The 25,356-nt window shown below is 36.5% G+C and overlaps 1 protein-coding gene across 5 annotated transcripts in view; it reads right to left on the bottom strand.

Annotated features, from left to right (window-relative positions):
- The window catches only part of RNF180 (ring finger protein 180), a 67,229-nt gene that overhangs the window by 12,696 nt on the left and 29,177 nt on the right, over positions 1-25,356 (bottom strand). For 4 of the 5 annotated variants that reach the window (XM_064403050.1, XM_064403048.1, XM_064403049.1 and 1 more), the window contains 2 exons: positions 11,339-11,564; positions 6,588-6,713 (listed from right to left, as the gene is read on the bottom strand). In XM_064403050.1, the coding sequence (XP_064259120.1) occupies positions 6,588-6,713; positions 11,339-11,564 (352 nt within the window). The other variant, XM_064403052.1, reaches the window with a different exon arrangement.

Below are 25,356 nucleotides of genomic sequence, written 5' to 3'. Positions count from 1 at the left end.
AAATTCTTATGGAAGACACTATTTTATCAAACTGCAGAACGTCTTATAAAACAGGCATACTGAGTAGTCTAAAGGTGTTCCTACCCTATCATTATTTCCCTGACAAGACAAACTATGAGGAATTGGTCGGGATTGAAAAGAAGTAAAAACAAGGCAAACATATTGCAACACTCTTCCCTCTCAGTCCCAGGGACTTGCATTTCCAGGATCTGGAAATGCAAGACCCTGGGACTTGTGGTATCTTTGAGTTTAACAGGAACAGGCATCTTACCAATGTGGTATCTTTGAGTTTAACAGGAACAAGAATCTGTCATTATTTGAACCCATGCTTTGGGGTTATGATAATTCTATTTAATGTCTTTTAGTTCTTTTCCACAGTTCTACTTCTTTTATTATGAGACAGTGAATAACAGCAGTACACATACACTTCTGTCATGCCTTTCGTGATCTTAATTACTGCAATCATCCCCCTCTTTTAGTAATATATTTCTTTGTGTGACGTATTCTAGTCTATTTACATAACCCTCATCAGGAAACAACTTAAAACTGACTTTCTCTTTTATCTTGTCTGTACCCTTCCTGCTAACTACCTTGTTTTGTGATGAAAAGAAAACAATGTAAATATTGCTGAAGAACACTATGTATCACACAGTCTCCTCCCACTGTTTGCACTTGGTTTTAATTTTTATTATCCCAAATATTTCATACTGTAAGCAAATCTTACATCTTCATAACTTTTAAAAATATGCTGGATAATACAAGCTGTAATTTAGACCCATAGAGGACCAATATGATATCTCTTCAGTGAGAAATATTAATCATATATTTCTATTCTTTGTTTGGCATCTTTTAACTGGCTATTAATGCTTCAAAGGACGTTCCCTCTTATCCTGAACACACCTTTATCATACATTTTATCAAGCATCTTTAGAAAAGGACCATCTTAAAAGTTTTTAAGAATTGTAAGCTGCAGAATCAAAAAACATGATACCTCTAACTCCCCTGCAAGTTCATTTGGGTGTCTCTGGTAGAGCTGTGGGCCATGGCCTCATAGGAGGTCCAAGATGTTCTTAGTTTGTCTCACTGACCAGTGTGAACACTTGGCTGCCTAAGCAGAACTAAAGATGCCAATCTAACATCCATTCAGGGACACGTCAAATGGGGAAAGACTACAGTATACTTTTTTGCCATGGCCATTCTATCACAACCTGTGGTGTTGCATAATTACAGCTATCAACATTCCTGGTACACCAGTCTTACAATATCATGGTTAAATAGAAACAAGCAATCCTGATGACACATACAAATTAGATAGAATTTGATTCCCTTCAGTGGATTGATGAACCAATAGAGACAAATCAGCAACCATAATTTCTGAGTAGTAAATTACTCTCCTACACAGGCTTGTGCTGGAGGCACTCTTTAGGACTAGAACATCCTTGTCAATGAGAATGTGGCTCTGAAGGAGTCCCTAAAGAACAGCCTCTGCAAAACAGCTTAAAAGATAAACAAGGCTATTGATACACAATGTTTTGTACTAACACTGTTGGCAAAGTAACAGGGTTGGAAGAGGCAGCTCTGAAGCAGAAGCTTAAGACATCACTGTTGCAATGACCATTTTATTTTAAACCTTCCCTTCAATTTTCTTTTCCTTTCAGATTGACTTCATCATGGCAAGGTGCAGAAGGAGAAGCATAAAGGCTATTTAGAGCACAGCTGTTCCATGGGACCCAAGGGGGACTCTGGAATCAAGAAATCAGTCTTGCATTTTTTACCAGCAGGAGCTGACAGAACTTGTGGGCAAGGAAAATGGGTGCAAGAGTTAGGGTCCAAGTGCTGACAAATCAGTAAAATGACTGGCCATCAGTGGAGCTGACCTAAGACACTCAGCCAGCAGGTTTGGATTCTGTCTTTTCTGTATTAGTGTACTATAAGCCTAACAGATACTCTGAGACAACACTTTCCAGTGAAGTGTGGTTTTTTAGGCAGAAAATTCACTTTCTGTGAAGACTGCAGATTGCAAATGCATTTTGTGACAAATAGATGTGTGCAAATTAACTTTTTGCGACTTCACAAGCTCTACTGAAGAATCTTGTGAGGAGAGGCTGAGAGAGCTGGGCCTGTTTAGTCTAGAGAGGAGAAGGCTGAGAGGGAAGATCAATAACACATATCAATAACCCAAAAGTGGGTGCCAAGAAGATGAAGCCAGACTGTTCAGTGGTGTCCAGAGAGTGGGAAAAGAGCAATAGCAATAAATTAAAACACAAGAAGTTCCACCTCAACATGAGGAAGAACTTTGTGTTGAGGGTGGTAGAGCAATGGAACAGGCTGCCCAGGGAGGTTGTATAGCCTCACTCTCCAGAGACACTCAAAACCCAGGTGGATGAGTTCCTGAGTCACCTGCTCTGGGTGACCCTGATGGGGTGGAATACAAGAAGTTGAGAAGAATAGTCCAAAATAAGGATTATTCTGGGAGCCTTCTGCCAGCATTACTCTTTCTAGCTAAAATTAAATGCTGCACCTTCTATTTTGAGTAACACCTGTCTTGTTTTCTTCAGCAGACCACAGTATCTGAACTTGAAAACCAGTATCACTTTATCTAGTTCTTTTAAACGAGGAAGTATTAACTTAAAATCTGAAAATTTTGTTTCCAACATCCTGCCTTTGTTGCCTATCAAACTGAAATCACAATAACAAGAATCTTGAATCAAGAAAGTAAATTTTAGTATTGTAACCCTATTTTAAAGACAGAGATACAAAAAATGGACCAATTTGCATTACTAAAACCTTTTACTAAGGAAAATTGTTCACCATTTTCTCTAGAGAGTGATTACATAAAAGGACATGGGAGACCATAAAAGGACATGTGACCTGTGGTGGTAATTTCCACCCGATTTTAGTTGGCTTGGAAAACACTCCATCATGCAATCCTTAACTGATGCAGAAGTCAACATTTTTATTAAGTACCTAAAGAGATGAGATCAGAAAAGAATGTGCACAGATTTCATAGTATGCAACACCGGAGGAAGGTTTTCTAGATTAAACATTTGAAAATATAGAAATAAATATTCTATTTTTAACAAGACTTTCAATTTAATTGCCATGTTTTAAATAAAAACATCAGCAACAGTAACAGTTGGAGGGGACTCCTATTAGCCTAGGAATAATTATGATTCCAAATAGTAACCAAGGGCTGTAACTCAGCGGTTTCATAATCTCCTTCTCCTGTTCTGAATACCTACTTCTGCTTTTCTTGAGCCATCTCTACATGCAGGCAGCCAGCATCCATCTACAATGGTATCATCATTATCCTGACTACTTTATCCTCTATCTCTGGAATGTATTTCTATCTCAGATTTATGCAAAAGCTGTAGAAATAACACTTTTAGGCACTTTAGGCAGTGTACTAAATGTCTCAGTAATTTTTAATTTCTGCACTTGATTACACCAAAATCACTGTCAAATTAAGTATCATATTTGCAATTTAAAATACTCTAATCTCTTATTTTAGCCCACATTTCTGTATCAAATTACTGTTGGAGACTTACCCTTAGTTGGTGAACTTCCCATGACTGTACAGCTCTTACAGAATGCAATTCCACTATAATGGCATCAAAGGCCACACTTAAGTTATTCAGGTTTGATATATGATAATATGATCCAATGGAGTGTGTCTGCTATTTAACTTTTCTGTTCAAACTACACTATTTATCTGTTTTAAAACCTATTTAAGGAAATCATTAATTGAGATGTTATTTCTATTGTGCAATTACAATTTTTTAAAGTTGTCAGTACTCAAAAGAACAACTAATATAATATCTTTATTTGTCTCATATGAAACAGAAGATATTTTAGAGAAATATTTAAAATTAGCTTGTTTACTTTTCCACATATTAAAAATCTGAATGGGAAAAGAATTGCTTTCCTTCATGAACAGCATTTCCATTTTATCATTAACTTATCCTTGATCAAACACCATATAGAGAGCAATACCATAAGCAATGTTTATGAAACGTGAGAATTCTGTTGATTATTTTATTGGAAAAAAATACAGTGCAATACAAGGGCAAACTAATCTGGAGCAATTTTCATCAGTGTAAAGCTCAAAAGTACTGCAGTGCTGAAGTTTCTTTTTTTTTATTATAAGAACTGAAAAGCTATGGTTGTTTGTATTATTAAAGATAATTCTACTTTGCTCATGGAAAATCTCATATGAAAGAAGACTTACATGTAGATTACCAAATATATTTGGCTTAGTGAATCAACTGAGGAAAAAAAGTAAGGAGAAAGAAGAAATGCTTGATTTTATCTAGCAGCCCTGCAATATTCATTAAGTCAAAATTAGTTAACCTGATAAATTTGGTATATAATCTAGATTTCCTAACAGCAATTTTTCTCTCCTCATATCCCAATCTAGTTCTAAGGTCTGATTTTATCTCTAATGAGTGATCTACTGGCTAAGGTTTACTATTTTTATATCTGTGGTATTAAAATGATTGTGGAAGAGGTTTCGTCACAATGAAAGCTGGAATGATAAGAAAAGAGCTTCTAGATTCTCCGTGAACACTGAACCAGCTGGATATGAAGGTGAAAGAGCATGTTCACATGCTACAGAATTTCTCCTTTGCCAATGCACTATTGTACTGCAGTATTTGACAGTGCACTCCTATACAGAGGTGGTTATTTTCATATTCAAATTTGCAAGATTTCTAAGCACTGTAATCACATCCCTTCTCACGCCAGTCTCTCTACTCATGTACCCACTGTACTCCTCTTCCCATTCTTTATATTTGACTCCTGAAATTATAACATCTTATTAGGCTATTAGGTTCTTAATTAAAAGAAAACTGATCTAAGTATCTTCTTTACCCTTTCAGATCTCAATGGTATCAGGGTTTCCCTTTGCAATGGAATTTAATCTGGTGTCAGAAGACTTTTGCTGCCACTATTTTCAGCATTTTATGCCTGTTAAGTTCTAGCAGTGTCTTGAGCCAGAGAACAGAACCAATTATGAAAACGAAATATGGAACTTTAAGTGTTGCCAAGCACAATTTAGATATAAGCCCAAATAAACAGTCCAGGAATAAAATATTTGCATTTTGCAAGCACACAAACCTGCAGTAGTTTTTACTGAAACAAAAAGTCAGAAGAGGGACACAGCAGCAATCCTTTAATTTAGGAATGCAAATACAAAGTTTCAGACAGCTTTGTGGTTTGTGTGTCTTATTAACTAGATCTAATCTTGTTCCCATTTAGTGTGGGACTTTACGACTGCACTTTGGAGACACCAAATTGAATTCCAGAATTCAAAATTACCTTTGTTGAAGAAATGGCAAATTTTCAGGTGGCACAATACTGAAACTGTATGACCTCTCCAGATCTTTCTTTTATTTCTAATTATTTATGCTTTGTACAATTCTTAGCATTCTGAAACATATTTATGAACAGCAGAATTTGTATAAGACTACAAAACATAAAGGAACTATGTCACATGCATAATATATATTAAAATAAATCAATAAGCCCAGCATTAACACTCATACTATATTAACTCCTGTCAGAGAAAGTAGATAATCATCCTCATTTGTCCTGCCAACAGTTTCTTCTCTGACTAATACCAAAGAGAATCCACCAGTCCTCAAATTTCTCTAGTCTGCTATTTTTGATAGCCAGGAACATTTCTTGTTATTTTCAGTATAAAATTTTGACATTACTTGACATGAGCTGAGTTCCAGAATTTATCAAATTTCACCTTTACAAAGGCCTGGGTAGACTTATAAAAGGAATATAAAGTGGAAGTCCTGTTTTATTTTTTCCACATACTTTTAGAAGCAATCTGATCTTAAAAACAGGAAAAGTATATCTGCTAGCTAGACTCAGCACTATGAAAAGTATATACAAATAACTATACAAGTAAATTTACATGAGGCCTGGTGAAGAAAGGCCATTAGACTGAAAACAGGGAAATATGGGTGAACAGTGAATCTTGCATTTAGGTGGTCTAACTTAAATTTGTTCAGTTTATGATCAGTAAATCATGAAAATGTTTAGTGTTAAAGTAGCAACAAGAGGACTAAGTTTTCTTCATACAATAAAGAGAAAATGAAATAAAAACACCCATACCCATTATTCCATTTTGTATGCATTATATATGGAATAATATATATTATTCAAAACTTTTTATTTGACTTCTTTCATAAAAGAATGATTCTTCTGATTTTTTGTTTTGAGAGATCTTTATTCACCACACTCAGAACTAGCAACTTTTTTCCTAGAGTAATTTTCTTTATTCCACTATAAAGAAAGAAATTTTTCGAAGGAGGAAGCTACATAAAATTATCCTGATAATGTACACAGAATTAAAGATTCAAAAATAAATTAAAAGGTACATACACAATTGTCTTTTTACAGTTTGAAGTTTGTCTTTAGATTCAGAGCCCTGTGTATGAATCACCCATGAGAATTAAACTCATCTCTACTTTAAGAATCATCCGTCTGTTTGCCAATGGCATGTATTAATCAGAGTCTTATTCTCAAATATTACACTTGAGATTGAATGACATTTAGGCAAAAGTTAAAAAACTTACCTTCAAAAACTCTGAATGCTTTCTTGCAGCTTGGTAGAGGCCATTTAGCAGAATTGGATTTTTGAAAATTCTCCTTTAGATGCAAATATTCCATAGGGAAAAAAGATCTGGTAGAGTTATTCAGATCTACAATAATTAAGGGGAAAGAATCAGTGCTCTAAATAAAGCATAATAATAATTAGCATAATAATTTGCATAAATTTATACAAAATAAAAATGCCATATCTACTGTGTAATTCTTCTTCTGATTATAAAACCTTTTTTGAAATCACATTTACCCAACCATTTCCATATATAGTAAGAACAAGTCATAAACATTCTGCTTCTTTGGAAAAAAAACAGAAAAGATGATGTCAAGATGATAATATCTGGCAAAATTTTGTATTTAAGAAATCAAGCAATTTAACTGAAAAAACTATGATGACCTCTCTGAATAAAAATTATATCCCTAAAAATTATGGTAAAAATATATGGTATTAATTCTCAGCTTTTTATTTAACATCACCGTTCAGTAATAGTCAGTAATGCAAAGGAAGGGAAAGAGCCTGAAATGTTTTTGAGATTTTAAAAAGTACTGCGGATTAACAGGAAGTTAATCCTGTTAATTAATTAATTTATTATTTTATATGTTTTTAAGAAAACATTTGTAGGATGATTCATGACACATTGGAGGAGTTGGCATTATGCACTAATCTCAAGAAATCAACACCTTCTCAGAATATAATTTGGAGAAATACCTACATGATTTCAACTCAAAACTGCCAAACAAATCTATTCATAGCAATGCAATAGAAAACTAAAAACAACAATATCTTCCTAGCACAGAGCTGATCTACTGATAACAAACAGCGTTGCTAAACTAACAGTTAACAGGAAAAATGTCAACCCCTGCTCATCAAACCCCTGCACAATTTGTGTCTCCAAACAAGATGGCTCCAGATAAATATTAATTGTAGCTGGTACCATAATTCTTTCTGTACCTTCAAAGTAAGGAAAGACATTCACAGTTTTTTTGAGAAGGCTTGTGTTTTATTACTTCATGTGGTCCAATGTAATGGAACATACTTTTCTAATAATAAATATTTTATGAAAGGATACAATCTTTTTCTCTGGCAAACTTAAGAAAACGAAGCTTTTGTGAGCAGGCTCCAAAAAGAAGAAAAAATTCCTTTGCTTCCAGTAGCTTTTTCTGTGTAAGATGAAGACATCAAAAGATTTGAAGTAAAAACCCCATGTTAGTCTGATTCTAAAAATTATCCTTTATTCCACCATGTCACAATGCAGGTGGAATGAAGCTGCACAATACATGAAGAGCACAGAATCTTCAAATCCTCTATCTCATTATGTGAAAATAGAGCTACTGCACATATAAACTGCTCCCACTGAAGGAAAAAGGGCCTTTCTCTCTCCAAAATGTAAAATGAACAAACTGTGTCTTTTTCACTAGTGTCTTTTAAATTATTACGAAAGAGCTTTATATGCTACTGAACATATTTGGATTAAGTACTATTCAGATTCAGGCTTCTGATGAGACTGTTTGCCTCTCACAGCACAGACAGAGAACATTTTATTTTCCTGCTACAGACCACAGAAATCAACATAGTTCTTTCAATTTTATTAAAATTTAAATACTGAAACCTCTGGTGAGGCATCTAATAAGTGTTTTTCAGGAAAGGCAGTGGTGACAAGTCTTACTGGCTTGTAGAAGGCTGCTTGGCTAGGCTTTCAATGTAAGATCCCCTCAGGCTGGCCAGGTCACCTGTTCCTCTTTCCCTGCCTCGTGCCTGGACCTCCCTTGCACAACCACTGCCCTCAATCTGCATTTCTCCAAAGTCATGGATTTATTGCACATGCGTGTCAGATCTGGCCCTTCTTGCAAACAACAAAAGTTAAATTTATAAGAATAGAAGTGCAGAAGATCACTCTGTCCCCATAAGTGAAGCATTTAAAAGATACTTGGTAACTCATAAAGTTACTTGGTGGAAGAGTTGTTTCCTTAGGTATGTCCTGGCCACACTGTCTGTCATCTGATCAGATGTGAATTTATCCTTATGGGAGAAGGGCTTCTAAGAAAGCCTTTAAGGGCATATGTGAACGCGTAGTAAGCACCATCAGAGCAACCTGTCTCGACTGAAACTCAAGGAATCTTGTAAAAAAAGCTCATTTGACCAAGGCAACTGGCCAGAGGAATTACCCGTGTGAGTCAAATATGGCTTTGTAGCTCTCAGTTAAACACTGATTTTCTCCATAATTGATAGATTATAGATTATTGACCTGTTAGACCTTTTCTTTTGATACGTTACACACATCCTTCTGTTACAATTATGTTCAGTCTGCAAAACCGTATAAGCTAGAAAGTCAACTTCTGGTTATATCCTTAAATGTTTTTCTTTTTGACACATCTTTGTAAAATAAATGCACTTATACAAAAGGGAAGCTTCAGAAAGCATCCAGAATTAATTAATGTGGGAAATAAGACATCCCAGCTGCATCATTAGAGAAGTATGTAAAGACTACAAGCAACTTTGCTTTGCTGCCTGCACAAACCTATAGCAGCAGTGACTTTAGCATATGATTATAAAGGCTTAAAAACTTCTGAGTGGAAAAAAAATTACTACGCTTTACATTGCTCTGGTGCCATTTATCTTCTTAATGTGCTAATTTTATTAATTTAAGGATACAATATCATCATCAATACCCCTTAATTAATTTAAAAGTTGTTCAGTATGTTATGCACTGGAAAATTTTAAAATATTTTTCTTAATATATATAATAAAACAAAGCTAAATTACTGTACCTATTTTTAAATATATTGCTAAGTCAAGCACATATTACTATATACCGAACGGCAAGATAAAAATAGCTGCAGATTTCTCTCATTCAGGTAGTCAATACAAAACGTATTATACACTGTCATGGTTCACTATTTGTAGCAGACTATTTACAAATCATTGAAACCATATTTTCTCTTTAGGCACATAAATCCTTTTCCTCAAAAACGCTACATACCTACTTAATATTTTAAGAGTGGGTATTTAAGTAATATTTAAGGTTGAATGGAATGTCTTGAGAACAGCTAGTTTGACCTGCTCAAGCAGGGTCAGCTGCACAAGTGCCCAAGACCATGTCCAGTTGGGTTTTGATGGGTGTTCCACAGCCTCTCTGACCAGCGTGTTTGACACCCTCATGAAAAAAGCGCTTTCTTGTGTTCAGATGGGATCTCATTTGTTTCAATTCCTGCCGAATGCCTCTTGTGCTGGCAGTGAGCACCAGAAGAATCTGGCTCCTTCTTCTTCACTCTCTCCCACCAGGTATTTTTACACATTGTATGTTAGGTACTTAAAGGCTACAAATAATCCTAGTAATATTTCACTTAGACAACTGCAACTTGTTGAAAAGTTTTGCAAATACATTTTAGGAAGCATCTTTATTCTCCTTTTGTGTTCTCCCAGTAGTAATTTTCTGCAGCAAATTTGCTAAATTGGTTTTTTAAAATTTAAATAGCTCTAGAAAAACTTAACTCTCTATCAGTGAAACACACTTCATCTGTACATCAAATTGAGGGGATCATCAAACATTAGGGAAATGAAATGAGAACTGCTTGAAATCTCTATACAGCAGACAGGCAGGGGGTTGAGAGTGCTCAGTACTTTCCACCCATTTCCTCTGCTGCAGTGCATCAGTGCAGGGATAGCCAGTCTCTATCCCTGGCAACCAGCAGCTGCTCAGTGAATCATCTTGGGGCAATAGGTTCATCTGAAAAATGCCTCCTTCCCACCCAAATGAGTTCTTCTTTATCCCAGTCAGTTCCTCAAACTGATCTGCCATCAAATCACACAAAGTTAGGCCTGTACAAAAGAGTCTGTGGACAGCCAGAAACAGAAGGTGGGCAGCTCTGCCGATCAATGTGAAACCATACTTCAGTCTGCATCCCTAACCTGTCATCATCACAGCACTCACAACAGCTTAAAGAGGACCTCTGCAAGATCTCTGTAGCATCTAAAATGAAACAAACACTCCTGCATGGCTGAGTCATTTCCATTACTTTGTGAACAGTCTATGCACAGTTTTAAGTGCTGTAAATGACCTAACTCGAGATACCATAGTGCAATTTTATCAATGGTACTTGAATCTACCATATAAGCTTTGGACATAAAAGACTGACTCACACTGCTCCAGATATTCTATCTGCAGGACTACTTACCCTCTTCTATTTCTATATCTAATCTGACACCAAACACCCTCTATCCACCATATTTTCCTACTGTTAAGAATAAGGATCACTAGAGATGAGGGTATAAGAGGCCAGGACAGGAGAATTTAAGAAGATTATCAAGGGTTCTGCCAGCCTTTATTTTCACTTGTGTCCAAATTTAATGTCATAAATGAAAAGAGCATTTTTTTGTGTGTGCCATGAAGTGAGCAATTTTAAAAACACTTTTCCAGTAGGATATTGTGAGAAATGTTTATTATGTTTGGAGCTTGTTATTATTCAGGAAGAAGAAACAAAAGAAATCTACCAGAATTCTACCAGAAAACTATCAGAATCTCATTTCTAAAATAAAAAGTATAAAAGTACATGTCCTGAATAGCTTCTTGACATTGAAGAGAACCTGCATGGAATGTTCTTAGGAGGAGTTAAATGGAAAGAAAATTTCACAGTGGATTAACATTACCAAAATTTGCTCTGAATGCATACAGGAAGGAAAAGTACAAATATTTTTTATGTGTAAAAACTTTCATTTCTATACCTGTTTGGAAAAAGACTCTGGCAATTGTAGTGCGACAGAGTGGACATGGAGTGCTGGCTGGATTGTCTTTGGCAAGCATCCTTAAGCAAGGTTCACAAAAGATATGGTGGCATGGATAGCACATGTAAGGGTTGAAATAAACATCCAGGCATACAGCACAGAGATAGCTTTCTTTATCTCCTCTGAGTTCATGCTCATCATTTGTATGCAGATTATCATTTGCAGGCTGCAAGAAGAAAAAAAGAACGTATTTTCACATTCAGCTCATAACTATTTTTGATAAACCAGATGTCCAGAAGATCATTTTCAGTAATGGTTAAGAAGACAATACACACAGGTGATATTCTTAAATTTAATACAGGTTACTTCTAAAAAGATGATGAAACATGAAACAGAAATGTCAGAAAAAGTCCTCTGTGGGAAAGATGAAAAATCACAACACAGTAAAAGAAGGAAGTAACAAAACCAAAAAGGCTGAGTAAAACTGTATTATGATCAGATTTCTTCTTTTAAAATTAATTTTTACAGTTTATATGTAATCTGCATTACAAAAATGTAGAAACATAGGATGCTGTGGCTTGAATGAGACCTTAAAGATCATCTAGTTCCGACCCTCCTCCCATGTGCAGGACATCTTTCTCTAGACCAGGCTTGTCAGAGTTCCATCCAACCTGGCCTGGAACATTTCCAATAATGGTGCATCCATAACTTCTCTGGTCAAACTCTTGCAGTGCCTCACCACCCTCACAATAAAAAATGTTACCTAATACCAAATCTAAACTTACCCTCTTGCAGACTGAAGTCATGTCTTCTTGTTCTATCACTACATGCACTTGTAAGTAGTTTCTCTCCATCTTCTTGTAGGCTCCTGAATGGCCACAATTCAGGTACTGAATGGCCACAATTACATCACCCTTAAGCCTTCTCTTTTCCAACCAAATACTCAACAAACAAAAACAAACTTTGAACAAAGCAAATACTCAGTCTTTCCTCATAGGAGAGGTGCTCCATTCCTCTAATTATTTTTCTGGCCCTTGTTGGAAGCTGCTCCAGCAGGTCCATGTTCGTTCTATGCTGGGGCCCCAGAGCTGCTGAAGCCCTGCAGGTGGGTCTCAGCAGAGCAGAGCAGAGGGGCAGAATCCCCTCCCTGGCCCTGCTGCCCACCCTGCTCTGGATGCAGCCCAGCACACGTGTGGCTCTCTGGGCTGGGGGTGCCCATGGCTGGGTCATGTCCAGCCTCTCAGCCACCAGCACCCCCAAGTCCTTCTGGGCAGGGCTGCTCTTGATTCCTTCATGCCTCAACTTGTATTGATATCACAGTTTGCTCCAACCAGTGCACATTTCACTTGTCTTATTAAACCTTCACGAGATTCCTGTACACCCACTTTTTGAGTTTGTCCATGCTCCTCTGGATGTCATCACATCTTCCAGGTGTGAAAATATCCATACTTTGTCAAGAAATGCAAAAAAAATGAAAAATCTCTAAAAATAAACTGTGGGTTGTTCTGCCTTTGAAAAGTAATTTGTGAAGACCATGTTCCAGCAAGAATGAGCTCAAAAGAAGCCACAACTTTATTACTACAAAGCACAATATAAACCTTAGAGTAGAAAGTCTAGGAACTCCTATCATCTTTGGGAACTGCTTGCTTCTGTCAGCACACGTGCTCCAAATTTCCTTGCAATGATGTATTTGCAGGAAGACATAGTTGGACTTCCCAAATGGTGCTCATCCCATATGAATGTAACAACTTATGTGCACTGCCATGCTCTGGCTTTTCTCCTGTAAGATGACGAACCTTTCCAAGTAATCTGCAGGTCGGGTATTAATGGCACCCTGGGTTTTTGGCTGACATGATTTAGGAACGGTACTCTTCAATTTAGTGCTCCCACTGAGACTCTCCAAACCATGTCCAGTCAACTCGCTCCCACTTCCCTCTGTGGAGGGCTGGAGAGGAGAACTGGAGGCACAAAAGTGAAGATCACAGATTGAGATAAGAACAATTTACTGGAATCTTATGGCAATGAGAATATGAACAGTAACAGCAACAATAATAAAGGCAGAGAGTATAGGAAAAAACATGGTTATTGCTCACTGTGGAAACTCCTGAATACCCCACTGCTCCCTCTGGCCCAGAACCTGAATGCCCCCTCCAGTTTGGAACCAATGTTATCCAACTGCTCCCTCCAGCTCAGAATCTGCACCATGCTTACTCAACTGGAAGGAAGCCTTTCTCTTTGGAAGAGACTCCCTTCCCCTGACCCCAGCAATGACATGAGGTAGAACAGAACAATCCTCATAGGTCTTATGATCTGCCTCTTCTATCCATCTTATTTGTTTCTGTTTCCGGTTTTCTCTTTCACAGCTCACAGAATCCAATATACTCCAATAACCAGATCCACCATGAAAAACTAAGACAGGAGCATATCAAGAAACTGCTGAGTGTCAAAACTCTTCTCTCATCCTCCTTACTTAAACTTAAAACTCCTAATCCTTGCCTCCCCTGTACAGCTGTGGTGGGAAGCGACAGAGAAACTTTGGTGGGTGCCTGGAATCCAGCCAGGGTCAATCCAACGCACTATGCATTACAGAGGCCACTTTTGACACTCACAGGCCATGAAAGACCACTATTGCATGACACTGCTATCAAAAGTTAATGACAACTGTTAATACTGTGTTTATGTAAATATGGGAATCTCTAGATGTTTCAGAGAAGATTACATTTATGGCTTATACTTAGGGTTTGTATTGCTGTGTCTCTCGTTACTTCCAAAGAGTATCTCTCTCTGTGGGAGTTACTGAACTCTGCAAATAGTGAGTAAGTCCTTAACAGTAAGTCCTAACAACAGTGTGGGTTACATTAAAAATGCAGAGCAGAAGGATTTAGCCAGGATTTATCAGTTCTGGACAAACACTTGTCCTGCCATTCTACCTTAGCCTTGCATTGCACTTTCCATGTGGCAAGAGTGCTTGTAAATTCTGAGCTGCTGTGCCAAAAACGCACTGCACTGTGTCCAATTGCAAGCTCTTGTACAACCATGAATGTCAGTAACTGTGTTTTTCTTACCTTAGAACTTAACTGCTACAGTTTGATTTTCTCCACTTGACAGGGCCACAGAAAACTTTGGTGTGTGCTGAAATTTACTACAGAGGCTACTAGGATGTACTGATAAGCCAGAAGCATAAGTCTGGCTGCACTAACACCCACAGACAGGAACAGCTTGGGACCATTACTTCCAGCTCCGTGCTGTAGAAAAAGTTCTTAAGGCAACGTTAAATACTAGAGTATTACAACTATCAGTAAAACTCTCTACACTTACAGCACAGAAAACCCACACCAGAACAGAATGGCAAAGGGTAACAGAATTTATTACAGCTAAGTAATCTTAGAATGAAGGAAGCCTCATAATACTACTTCTTTGGAAAAAAAAGTGGAAAATAATTTGGCAGAGAAAGCGAGGAAAGTAATCTCAGCAATTACATGACCGATGACTTCAGCAGAAATCAGGAAACTAATACATTGTGAAAGTCCCCTCCAACACTGCCACATGGGCTTGGCAGTGCTGAGTTGGTGCTTGAACTTGGTGATCTTAAAGATCTTTTCCAACCTAAATGACTCTATGATCCCACGTAATGTCAAAAACATAATTAAAATCTAGCACAAAAACAAAATACAGGGAACAGAAAGCTTTTGCTAACTGGTTTTAATGAGAATTGTTTGGAAAGAAAATATACCTTGTGTCCAGAGGAGCTGTCTGCAAGATAAATGTCTTTCATATGGCAATTAAGTAACTAAGAGAGCTAGAGGCAAAACTGCTGAGGACTCACAGGTAACAGCTGGTTCTGAGACAGGTTTGTGATCATGGTAAGATGCACAGACAGAGGTATCTCAGAATCAATTGCATCTAGAAAGATCAAAATTATTCTAATGTGCAAACAAGATCTAGTTAGGAGTAATTTTCTTAGTGGAATAAACGTCTTTTCTACAGTTTGTGCCCCTTTTGAAAGACCTATGTAGGCACATGGCATTCAGTACTGCAATGCTAAAACCAGAGCAACTTTCTTATGCAAGACCCAATGCACAATGATTTAAAAAGTCATTATTTTTTTGGTTTACAATCAAGTGGTGCCTATATGTATTACTAGAGTCAGGGCTTTAGTGTATGAAAACCTTGCAGTTATAAACCAGAATGGGTTTCTTACAGGATTATAGTACAAACAAAATTGAGAAAGGACATGTAAACATCAAGGACAGTGAAAGATTGTCAAATAATAACAGAAAAAGCTTGAAAGCAAAACTATTACTCCTAAGAAATGAAGGAAAGGTCTAAGGAATGGATGAAAGGCCTTTCATCTTCCACATTGATTGGGAACTGCTAATACAGCTTTGACAGTAACTCCTGCTATAGTGGGCCATCTGAAGGATATTAACAAAAGAAAAGAGAGGAACAGTGAATCAACTTTTGCTTGAGAAGCCTACAAATCATGTTAAGTAACAAGGAGTCTAATACAGCAGTGGTTGAGAAAGGACATGAAGATATAAAATATGGATATTGGAGCTTGTGAGAAGTCACTGCTACTGGACTATAGGAAAGTAGTTGATTCAGTTTCACATTCAGAAAGAATACACGCACCACTGGATATCTAACGCAACACGATATCTAATGTATGATTTACCTCTAATCATGTGAACGATCTAGACCAAGTGGTCATACACAAGATTTTGTATGAATGCTATCAGTAAAAGGAAGTTCAGAGTAAAACCTGGAAGTATGATCAAAACAGTCGCAAAACCAAATAAGGCACATATGTAATCTGATAAAGATGCCCCATTATGAAAAAAAAAGAACCTGCTAAACCATTCATTTTAAAAAGACCTATTCAGAATGCTTTATAAGCTCAAAAATGCCCACAGTTGAAAGGAATGATGACTGAGGGAAAATCGGTTATATATTTCACATTATTATCTAGTAAAGAAAACTGCCTCTAGAATGATTTGCAGCTCTAAACCAGACTTTAAGTCTTCAATTATAATGCAGAATTGGAATCATACACCTTAGGTCTGAAAAAGTGAGAAAGAATGAATACTGATTCTGTTTTATACAAAAAGAGAACAAAAATAAATAAATGCTTCTTGGTTGATACTGGACAAAAATATCAGTAGCTTTACATTGTCCCACAACAGCTTTAGAAACTTTGGTCAATTGCAAACAAAACTGGCACAAGCATTATTACATCAGGTACATTGCTTCCTGAAAATTTCTTAGAATTGACATGTATATTGGGTACAGGGACTGAAAAGAGTGTTGCTCTGAGAAAATCTTTAAGAGTTCTGTTGCTTCAAACAGAATTTATCTAGACATATTTCTGTAGAATAAATTAGTGGCTTTTAATGACATTTCAAAAGTAAACTCAGGAAAAAAAAAAAAAGAATCCAATGTTAAAATGCAGAAAAACCCTACCAAAAAATGTTGCTAGCTATACTAGCAGAAGTTCTTCCAAATCAGGTCATAAGGTATGCCAGGGTTTGTATGTCTTTGAACATCCTGTTTCAGTTGACTGGTACAATGAATACAAAACTACATATTTTCAGGTGTTTGGCAAAACTGAGCTTGAAATATAGAAATCATAATAGGGTAGAGAGATCAATGCCCATGGCTCAAACATCTTTACAAGTCAATAATTGAGTCTAAATTCCCTGAACTCTAAATTTCTCCCCATACAACATTTCAGAAAAGCTCAAAGGCAAGCCAAAAACTTCAAAGCAGAGCCAGGCTGCCTAAGCAGCTCTGTGGAGCTACCTTTTGCCATGTCCTCCATTCAGAATCACAGAACCACAGGATGACTCAGATTGGGAGGGACCACAGTGGTTCATTTCAACCAATCTCCCTACTCCAGCAGGGAGTAGGATTGTTTCTAGACAGTCCTTGAGTGTCTCCAGTGAGAGAGACCCACAACCTCCCCAGGCAACCTGTTCCAGTACTTGCCCCCCTGCACAGTGAAGAAGTTCTTCCTCATATTCAGGTGGAACTTCTTGTGCATCAGTTCCTGCCCACAGTTCTTCTCCCATTACTCGGCACCTCTGAGAAGAGCCTGGACCCTCCTGTCAGACACCTGTGTACATTGATAAGACTCACTCTCAGTCATCTCTTTGAGGCTGAACAGGATCAGTTTCCGAACCCTTCCTCGTAACAGAGATGCTCCAGCTCTTTAATCATCTTTGTAACCCTCTACTGGACCTACTCCAGGAGCTCCATGTATCTCTTTTCCTGAGGAGCCCAGAACTGGACACAGCACCTCAGATGAGGCCTCATCAGGGCTGAGTAAAGGGGCAGGATAACCTTCCATGACCTGCTGGCAATGTTTTTCCTAATGCACCCAGGATAGTCTTCTTGGGCACTGCTGGCTCATTCAGTCTCTCTCTGCTGCATTTGGGATTGATAAATTGGTCTAGGGGAAACAACTGTAAGATATATTGTTCATTATTTTTACAGAGGAATTTCTTTCTAGAGCTAAGAAGCTAACAGTGGTATTTGTTTATGTGTGTGTTGGGTTATTTCGCTTGTATTTTTGTTTCAGGTTTTGGGGTTTTTTTTGAGGGGACAAGAGGTTGTTTGGGTTTTTGTTGGTTTTGTTTTTTTTTTTTGCTCATTTGGTTGTTTTTTTATTCAGCTCCATTTAGAAGTTGCCTTAGGCATTGGAGTTGTTCAATTGACAAGTACAGGTTGGGTAGAGTTCTGAGGGATCCAGTCTAGTGAGTGGCATCCCTGTCCATGGAAAAGGGTTGGAAGTGATCTTTCTGGTCCCTTCCAACCCAAAGCCTGCTACAATCTTGAGTGATAAAGTGCACTGTAGACCAAGGCTTCCAAGGCAACTGCTGAGAGGACACATACATTAGAGTACCTTAAGAAAGAAAAGAATTATAAAATGTCTGAGACACAGCAAATTAACCAATTTGTCTCAATGAAACATTTTTACTTTGTCAGGAGACAAAGGCTTATTCTGTTGAAGAAGTGGGAAAAAACTTCAGAAAAAAACAAAGGGGAAGAAATTTTTTCTTTGTGTACATACCTCAAAGAAAAAAGAATAATGACTATTTTAATTTATTGCTGATTCATATTATTTTAATCAAGCTGAAACAGGCCACACAAAACTGAATGTATCTTGTGCTAGACACTGTACATAAATATTATGCACTTATCCCCTTTCCAAGCATCTTATATAATATACTTCAGTTTCTTTTTATGACAGATTTGAAATTATTTAAGCATTTTTTGTTATGCAATTTGGGTAAGCTCTGTGGTTACTTCTATGAAGCACCAGCCTTCAGGCTTTTGAAATACACATCTAAACTGGGAGCCCTACGTATTTTGGAAATTTCTCTAAGAAGGATCATATTTAAGGAACAACTGCAAACACAGCTTATATGAAAATATCTTGAAGATCCCTGAAACTACTTTATAGACTTATGATAAGGTTTTATTCCTATTAAAATAATCCAATTATAAGATGGGCCACTGGAATAAATATTACTCAAAATTCTTGTACCACAGTCATACAAACACCTTAATATTTATAATCACCCTTAACTAGTATAAGAAATTAGTGCTATGTTACGAGCTTATCTTTATTTTTATTTTGTATTTCATAAAACATATACATAGTTTACACAGGCATGTAAGAAGATGAAGTCTGCTTTATAGTTAAGTAGCAAATGAAGCTTTCCACCAGAAATCCACATTGAGGCACAGCTATTAGGGTCACTAGATCTAAGAATAAAGCAAATATTATTCATTACAATAAAAATTATTCATGTTTATTGTAACCACTATTCCAAACAAAGAGAAGGAAAATTCATTCCCAGAGGCCCACGTAAACTTCCATGAATCTCACAGAGCCTTGATAGAAATGCCTCAATATAGATAAAATGATCTGTCAGCCCTTCTGGTGTGAGTTCCATGCAGAGAAAACCTTTTTTTTGACAAACCTTTTTTTACAGAAGTTGTTGCATGTTTTACGACATATTGGAACTGGAAGGTCAAATAAGAGCCCTAAAGAAGTAAACAAATTATTGCTTTTGTTAGTTTGTTAGTATATTATATAGAGAAAACAGTTGCTATCTACACCTGAAGTCCCTCTCTCTAGTACAGTGAGTGCAACTCCTCTCTAGTACAAACCTATAGTTGTTCTGGTTCCTGGTAAAATGATATAGTTCTGTCAATTTACATAATATCGAGAAGAAGAATCAAAAAATATTTTGGCTTTAGTTTTAATTTTTTACCTGCAAAAACAGATTTTGTTTTTTTTTTTTTTTTTAATTTTAGCAAAAAGATTTGCAGCACTGAAATAACAGACAAGTGCTTATTTTTTAATTCTTTCTCTAGGATTTGCGAGAAAGTACACACTATTACTTTTAGGGAAAATGCTCATAACAAAACATCTGTAAAAGCATATCTTGAACAGTGCTGCTACATTTTGGTATCTTTGCATAAGTATAGTACAGGAAAGAATGCATTTGAAGTGCTTCTGGTCATTCAGTATAAATTTAAGGCAAATTAGAGTGATGCATGACACAATCTGAGGTAACAGCATACAACAGACACTTAGTGAAGAATACAGACTCTTACCATTCACAAAGGTCTCTTCCCCAGCACTATACAGCAGAAAGTGGAGTAGGCAACATGGAACAGTGTTGGTCAGATGTGGAGGTTCTTTCCTGTTCTGAACAGCATTTATAAACTGTTTATAACTCAATGTCACTCCATTTGTGGAACACTGCTTTCCAAAATAGCAAGATAAATGTATGGATTTTTAGTTTCCTACCAGTCTTACTGCTCCTGGCATTTGCCTGGTTCTTTCTCTCCACAAAGTGTACAGTAAGAGTTCTTTCAGAAAGGGTTCTTTCTCTTCATAAAGTCTACAGTAACTACAAAGATTTTTCTGCCAGCAATTAGAAAAAGATCAACATGATGAGAGTTACACAGTTTTTCGCTGCTAGATTACAGATACAGAAAGCTTTTTACCATTTGAGACAGAAAGAGTTCAGAGTTTGCTGAACAGAACTCCCAGATCAAGCTTTTTCAAAAATGTCTTCAAATTATTTTGAAACAAATTCCTCATTATTATTATGTAGCCATGACCATCCTTTCAGTCATCAGCTGTGGTGTTACATGATCACTCAAATTTTATGAATACAATAGTAACATGTTTCCAACACAGGTTGGAAGAAGTCCCAAAAGACTGAGGTACAAGTCACAAAATTCTTGCCTTAAATAAACAGATAGAAGGTAATTTAGTTAGAATTCATAACAACTGTGACCAAAGGAGGTATTTAACCCAGATAAATTAACTCTGCTTTTATTTTTATTAACCAGGGTGTGCATTATGGTACAACTAACTCTGACCCTTCTTTTGGACACCTGTGGAAAGTGACATCCTTCTTTCTGGGGTGGGTGACCTAGATTGAGCACAAATATTCACCCCAAAATCAAGAGTTATGAATCTGCAAGTATTTTCTGCTTCCACAAACGAGGTATAGTTTGTGAGGTATCACATTAAAAAAAAGACTCACTTAGTGAGATGAATTGCTTTAAAATAAGTTGCCCTAAAATTAGGAACCTAAAGCTATATTTAGACAATTAAAGGACTGTCCCAGTTTTCAAAGTGTTTCCTTATCTGGATGGAGCAACCGGGTGATCATCTTCCTTAAAACAATCAGGCCACCTATTTAAAGTGTGTTGGCTAAGTTTTTAAAAATCAATGTAAATATTGATTACTTAAATAGACTCCATCACTAAACAGTGTTTAGAGCACATTATTCAACTCTTCTGAAGGAAAATTAAGGCAAGCAAAGTGTTTCAAAAAAGAATATATACGAGAAACTTAGGTAAAGGTAATCAGATTGCATCACTATTGCTTTTTTTATATCTACTAAGACGACTATGGAATAATCCTAGATTCATCAGAATCAAATATTTTAATTCACTTCTTATGCAGTTCAATATGACTTAAAAAATTCATATACAGTTTTCCCTTAAAATTCAAACAAAGAAATCACCAAAACGTACAACTATCTGTTTCTACTTAAAAAAAAAAAAATCAGGAAAATTACATTAGATTTTCCATTACTACAAACTTACAAGAAGTACAAATCTCTTTGATTTCCTACAGAAGCTGTATTGCCTTTCTGGAGATTTTCTTAAAAGTTGTAAACAACATTTTTAAAAGTAAAAAAAAAATTAAGGTTAAGACTCTAAGAGCCATCAACAACAAGACCTTTATCTCCATTTTCATAACATAATTATCTAACTCAGTAAACCTTGCAGTTTGTAATCCATCTGTAGCACACATTGCAATTCTAAATTAAAACAATAAACAACCGATATACAAAAGTGTTTCAGATGCTCTTATTCAGCAATAGAAAAAGAAAACGTCCCTTTTGTTTTTTGTTTTCATGCAAACCTTAGAGACTGACACTCAAATTTTATCCTGAGCTATGGAAGAAAATAATCCAAATGGACCTGCAGCAATAAAGTGCAGCCCAAATCCTATGTATATTGGTTTTCTCTGACAAATAATATCTAGATGTTCAGTTTGATTAATCCTTGTCTCCTCAACTCTTAATCTTTATGATACTTTGTCAGAAAGTTTATCAGAAATATTATTGTAAACTGTGGTCCCATATTGGCAGCAGTCAGCAATAAGCAGTACACTCTGTCCTTGGTATTTTATTTGGTCCTATTCAAAGTGATCCAAATTGTGCAAAAGCTTATTTCCCTCAAATGTAACTGTTAGATATCACAATCTGAAAGTGTAAAACATTGATGGATTCAAAGGGGTCAGCTGTCAGTATTCTGGTACCTGAATAAATTCACTTTCCAGATACTTAAATTAAGCTGCTCTTATCTTTTCTGCCTGATAAACAGACTTGGAATTATTGCTAACTTTTTATTTCATAGTACAAGTGAACAATTTTGTATGCATGCATCTTTCTGTAATTATTAGTAATTTTGTATACATGTCTATAAACACTTAATCTCATGAAGAGCAAACTAAATTCCCTGAACAGCTATTGAACCATTGTCATTCTATTTTATGCAAAGCATAATTTTTCTCTGTTGTATAAGCAAGATATTGCACCCTACTTCATTTTCCCCAGATGTTATTTATGAAGACAGTGAGGCCATTTTAAATTTTAGGGTGCCATCCGTTCTCACAAGCCTTCCCACAAAAGCCTTGAGGGGTCTGAATAATGACCTCTGAAAATTTCAATCTTTTTCCTTTGCTACAGTTTAATAGTGCACATTTTTCTTCTAATGAAGTATTCCACAAAGTCTTTCAGAAACTGATTATGAAAATCCACCCTCCCAGAAAACAATTAAAAATCTCAGTGTGTAAAGTTTTCTTTGGAATTGCAGGATGCTGAAACAGAAAAACCAAACTGGATATCTACTATTTCACATTTCTCTGCCTGGATTAAAAAAATAGGATACAACTACAAATGTTGTTGCAACACACCAACAGAAAATTGAATCTAAGTAGCTGTGACTTACCTTTCAACGTTACCATACAATATGATTTACTTTAGATGAAGGCAAATTCTTATTTGAGGGTTAAAATTTTTCAAAAAGTAGACCAGAAAAAAACCCATAAGCATAATCACTTTCATAACCGTCATTATAAGCATGGTCACCTTCTCATGTCTAAAATGAATCTGAACTTTTATATTTAGCTTAACACCGGTAAACCTTATCTAAAAAGCTTAACTGCAACAAATTCCTATCTACATTCATTAAAATTCTCAAAACACATGGATTTAGCACTGCCCTAGTACCTCACATGTTTGACCCAACTTAGATATATGACATAATGAATACTTGGATCTGGCTATGATAGCCAACATGAAAAATAATTAATCATCAAAATACAAGGCATCTCAAAAATTTCACTGCTGACATCTTAAAAATACTTGCAAGATTGACACCAAGAAGATATAAAAGAGTTTGGAAATCTGTAGAAATACAAAGAAACTAGAACACACAGCTTACAATGTTTTCATGTGAAGAACTGTTCAAAATATAGACAAGAAAAAAAAAAGAACACTAGGAAAGGTTATTTCAGACTTATTGTACTACATGGTGTAAAATAAACTGCAATTTATTTTGTGGCAAAGTACAGCACTATAGTTTGACGTTAGAATATCTATCCCCTTTCTGAAAAATCCAAGAGATGCCCACAACCATTAAGTAAAGATTGTTTCATTTTTAATTATCTATACTGACATTAAGCAAAGACACTACTTCATACTTTGCATTTAGTATAACAGTGAGGGGAAAAACTGAATTATTATAAAAATAATGCTAGCAGACTGAGGTAGAGGACAGACCTCACCCAACAGCCTCCCTCAAGTTCCTGGGACTCACTAGTAAGGTCTTAGAAACTTCCTGATATTAGCTAATAATTTTCATCTCCTTAATGTGGGCAGTGTGCTATGTCCTAGTTTAGTAGGACAGAGAAAGTATTTCCTAATGAGGAAACATAACAGGCAAAGACAAAGGACCCAATACAGTGAAGCACACAAAGAAAACCAATGCCATTTAATTTGATTGTGCTGGGTTGGTTGCCTCCTTAATGTAAGTTTGTAGCTGACAAACTGTGAGCATTTTTAGATGTATTATTTATGTCAGTTCTTCAGGCAAAAGCAGGGCATGTTTGGAGCAACAAAGCTCACTTTTACACTGTTCAAAAGCCTGCCAATCTTATAAAGAATAAAACTTGTTCAGCTACAAACTTTTCATTTTATGATTTTTCACAGTGCACTCTATGCAAGGGTAGCACTTAAATTCGGATCTGAAAGGACACAAGCTAAAGCCTTTAAGCAGAAGATGTAACATAAAGCCTTTGTGAAGGGTACAACCAGCACAAATTCTTAGTGTGCATTTGACAAATTCAAATCTTCTAGCACCTAATATTCTGTTGCTAAAAAGAAGTTTTAGTACTCAGACAAACCTTCAAAAGTAATAAAATTTAACTGAGAGAGATAACCTGAAAGAAAAACTCAGTGGTGCGAGCTCTGTCCTGCTTAAGCCTGAGTGCAGCCTTAGTTCTGAAGTCCATCAATGTCAACATTAGTTATTTAACTGATTATTTAGTGGATACATGGTGTATGAAACAGACTCTAGAACTGGATAGACTGGGAAGAAAATGCAGAGAAAAGCTGGAAGGTGTGTCAAAAAACTAACCAAATGCAGAAATAAAAAAATTTCCTCATACATAGTATAAAGATGTCTGTGCTTTGTATTTGTGGCCAAAACAGTGATGACAGCACACCTGTGTTTTGGCTGTTACTTCATACCTCGGAATGCTTCCTTTCTTGTTTCAAACCTGCTGAGACTGGGCTTGAGGTTGGGAGTCAATAGAGTCAAGACAGGTGACCCATACAACCGAGTGTCATACTCAAGGAGGTGAGGATGAAGGGGTGAATGTTTGTGATTATATTTCTCTGTGCAAGCAATCATTAGATTTGCTGAAGCCCTTACTCCTAGGAAGCAGTTGGACATCTAACTGCAGATAGAAAGGAGTGAATAAACTCTTCTTTTTGCTCTGCTTGCACACAGAGCTTTTACCTTGCCTATTAAATTGTCACTATCTTGATCTGTGAGTGTTCTCAGCTTCCTTCCATTTGCCCACACAAGAATGGTCCCCATTTGCCTTTGCAAGGGAGATGCGCAAGCAAGGGGCTGGGTGGGTGGGTTTTTGTCTGCTGGCTGGGGTGAGCATATCACAGCCCTGAAAGCACTGAGCAGATATTACTAAGTGTTGAATTATTCCTCCAAAGACTGTATCTTGACAGGAATAAAGAGGCATACACAAGTAATTTTATTAAAAAACAAACAAAAAATCCCCCCCCAAAAAACAAACAAACCCAAGCCAAACCAAGCCAAGCCAAGCCAAACCAAACCAAACCAAACCAAACCAAACCAAACCACACAAGTAACTTGTTCCATAATGATGGACGATA

The sequence above is a fragment of the Passer domesticus genome, chromosome Z (assembly GCF_036417665.1).
Source record: "Passer domesticus isolate bPasDom1 chromosome Z, bPasDom1.hap1, whole genome shotgun sequence".
Classification (NCBI taxonomy): Eukaryota; Metazoa; Chordata; class Aves; order Passeriformes; family Passeridae; genus Passer; species Passer domesticus.
Note: the sequence above shows the minus strand (reverse complement) of the source record. Positions and strands in the feature narration are given on the sequence as shown.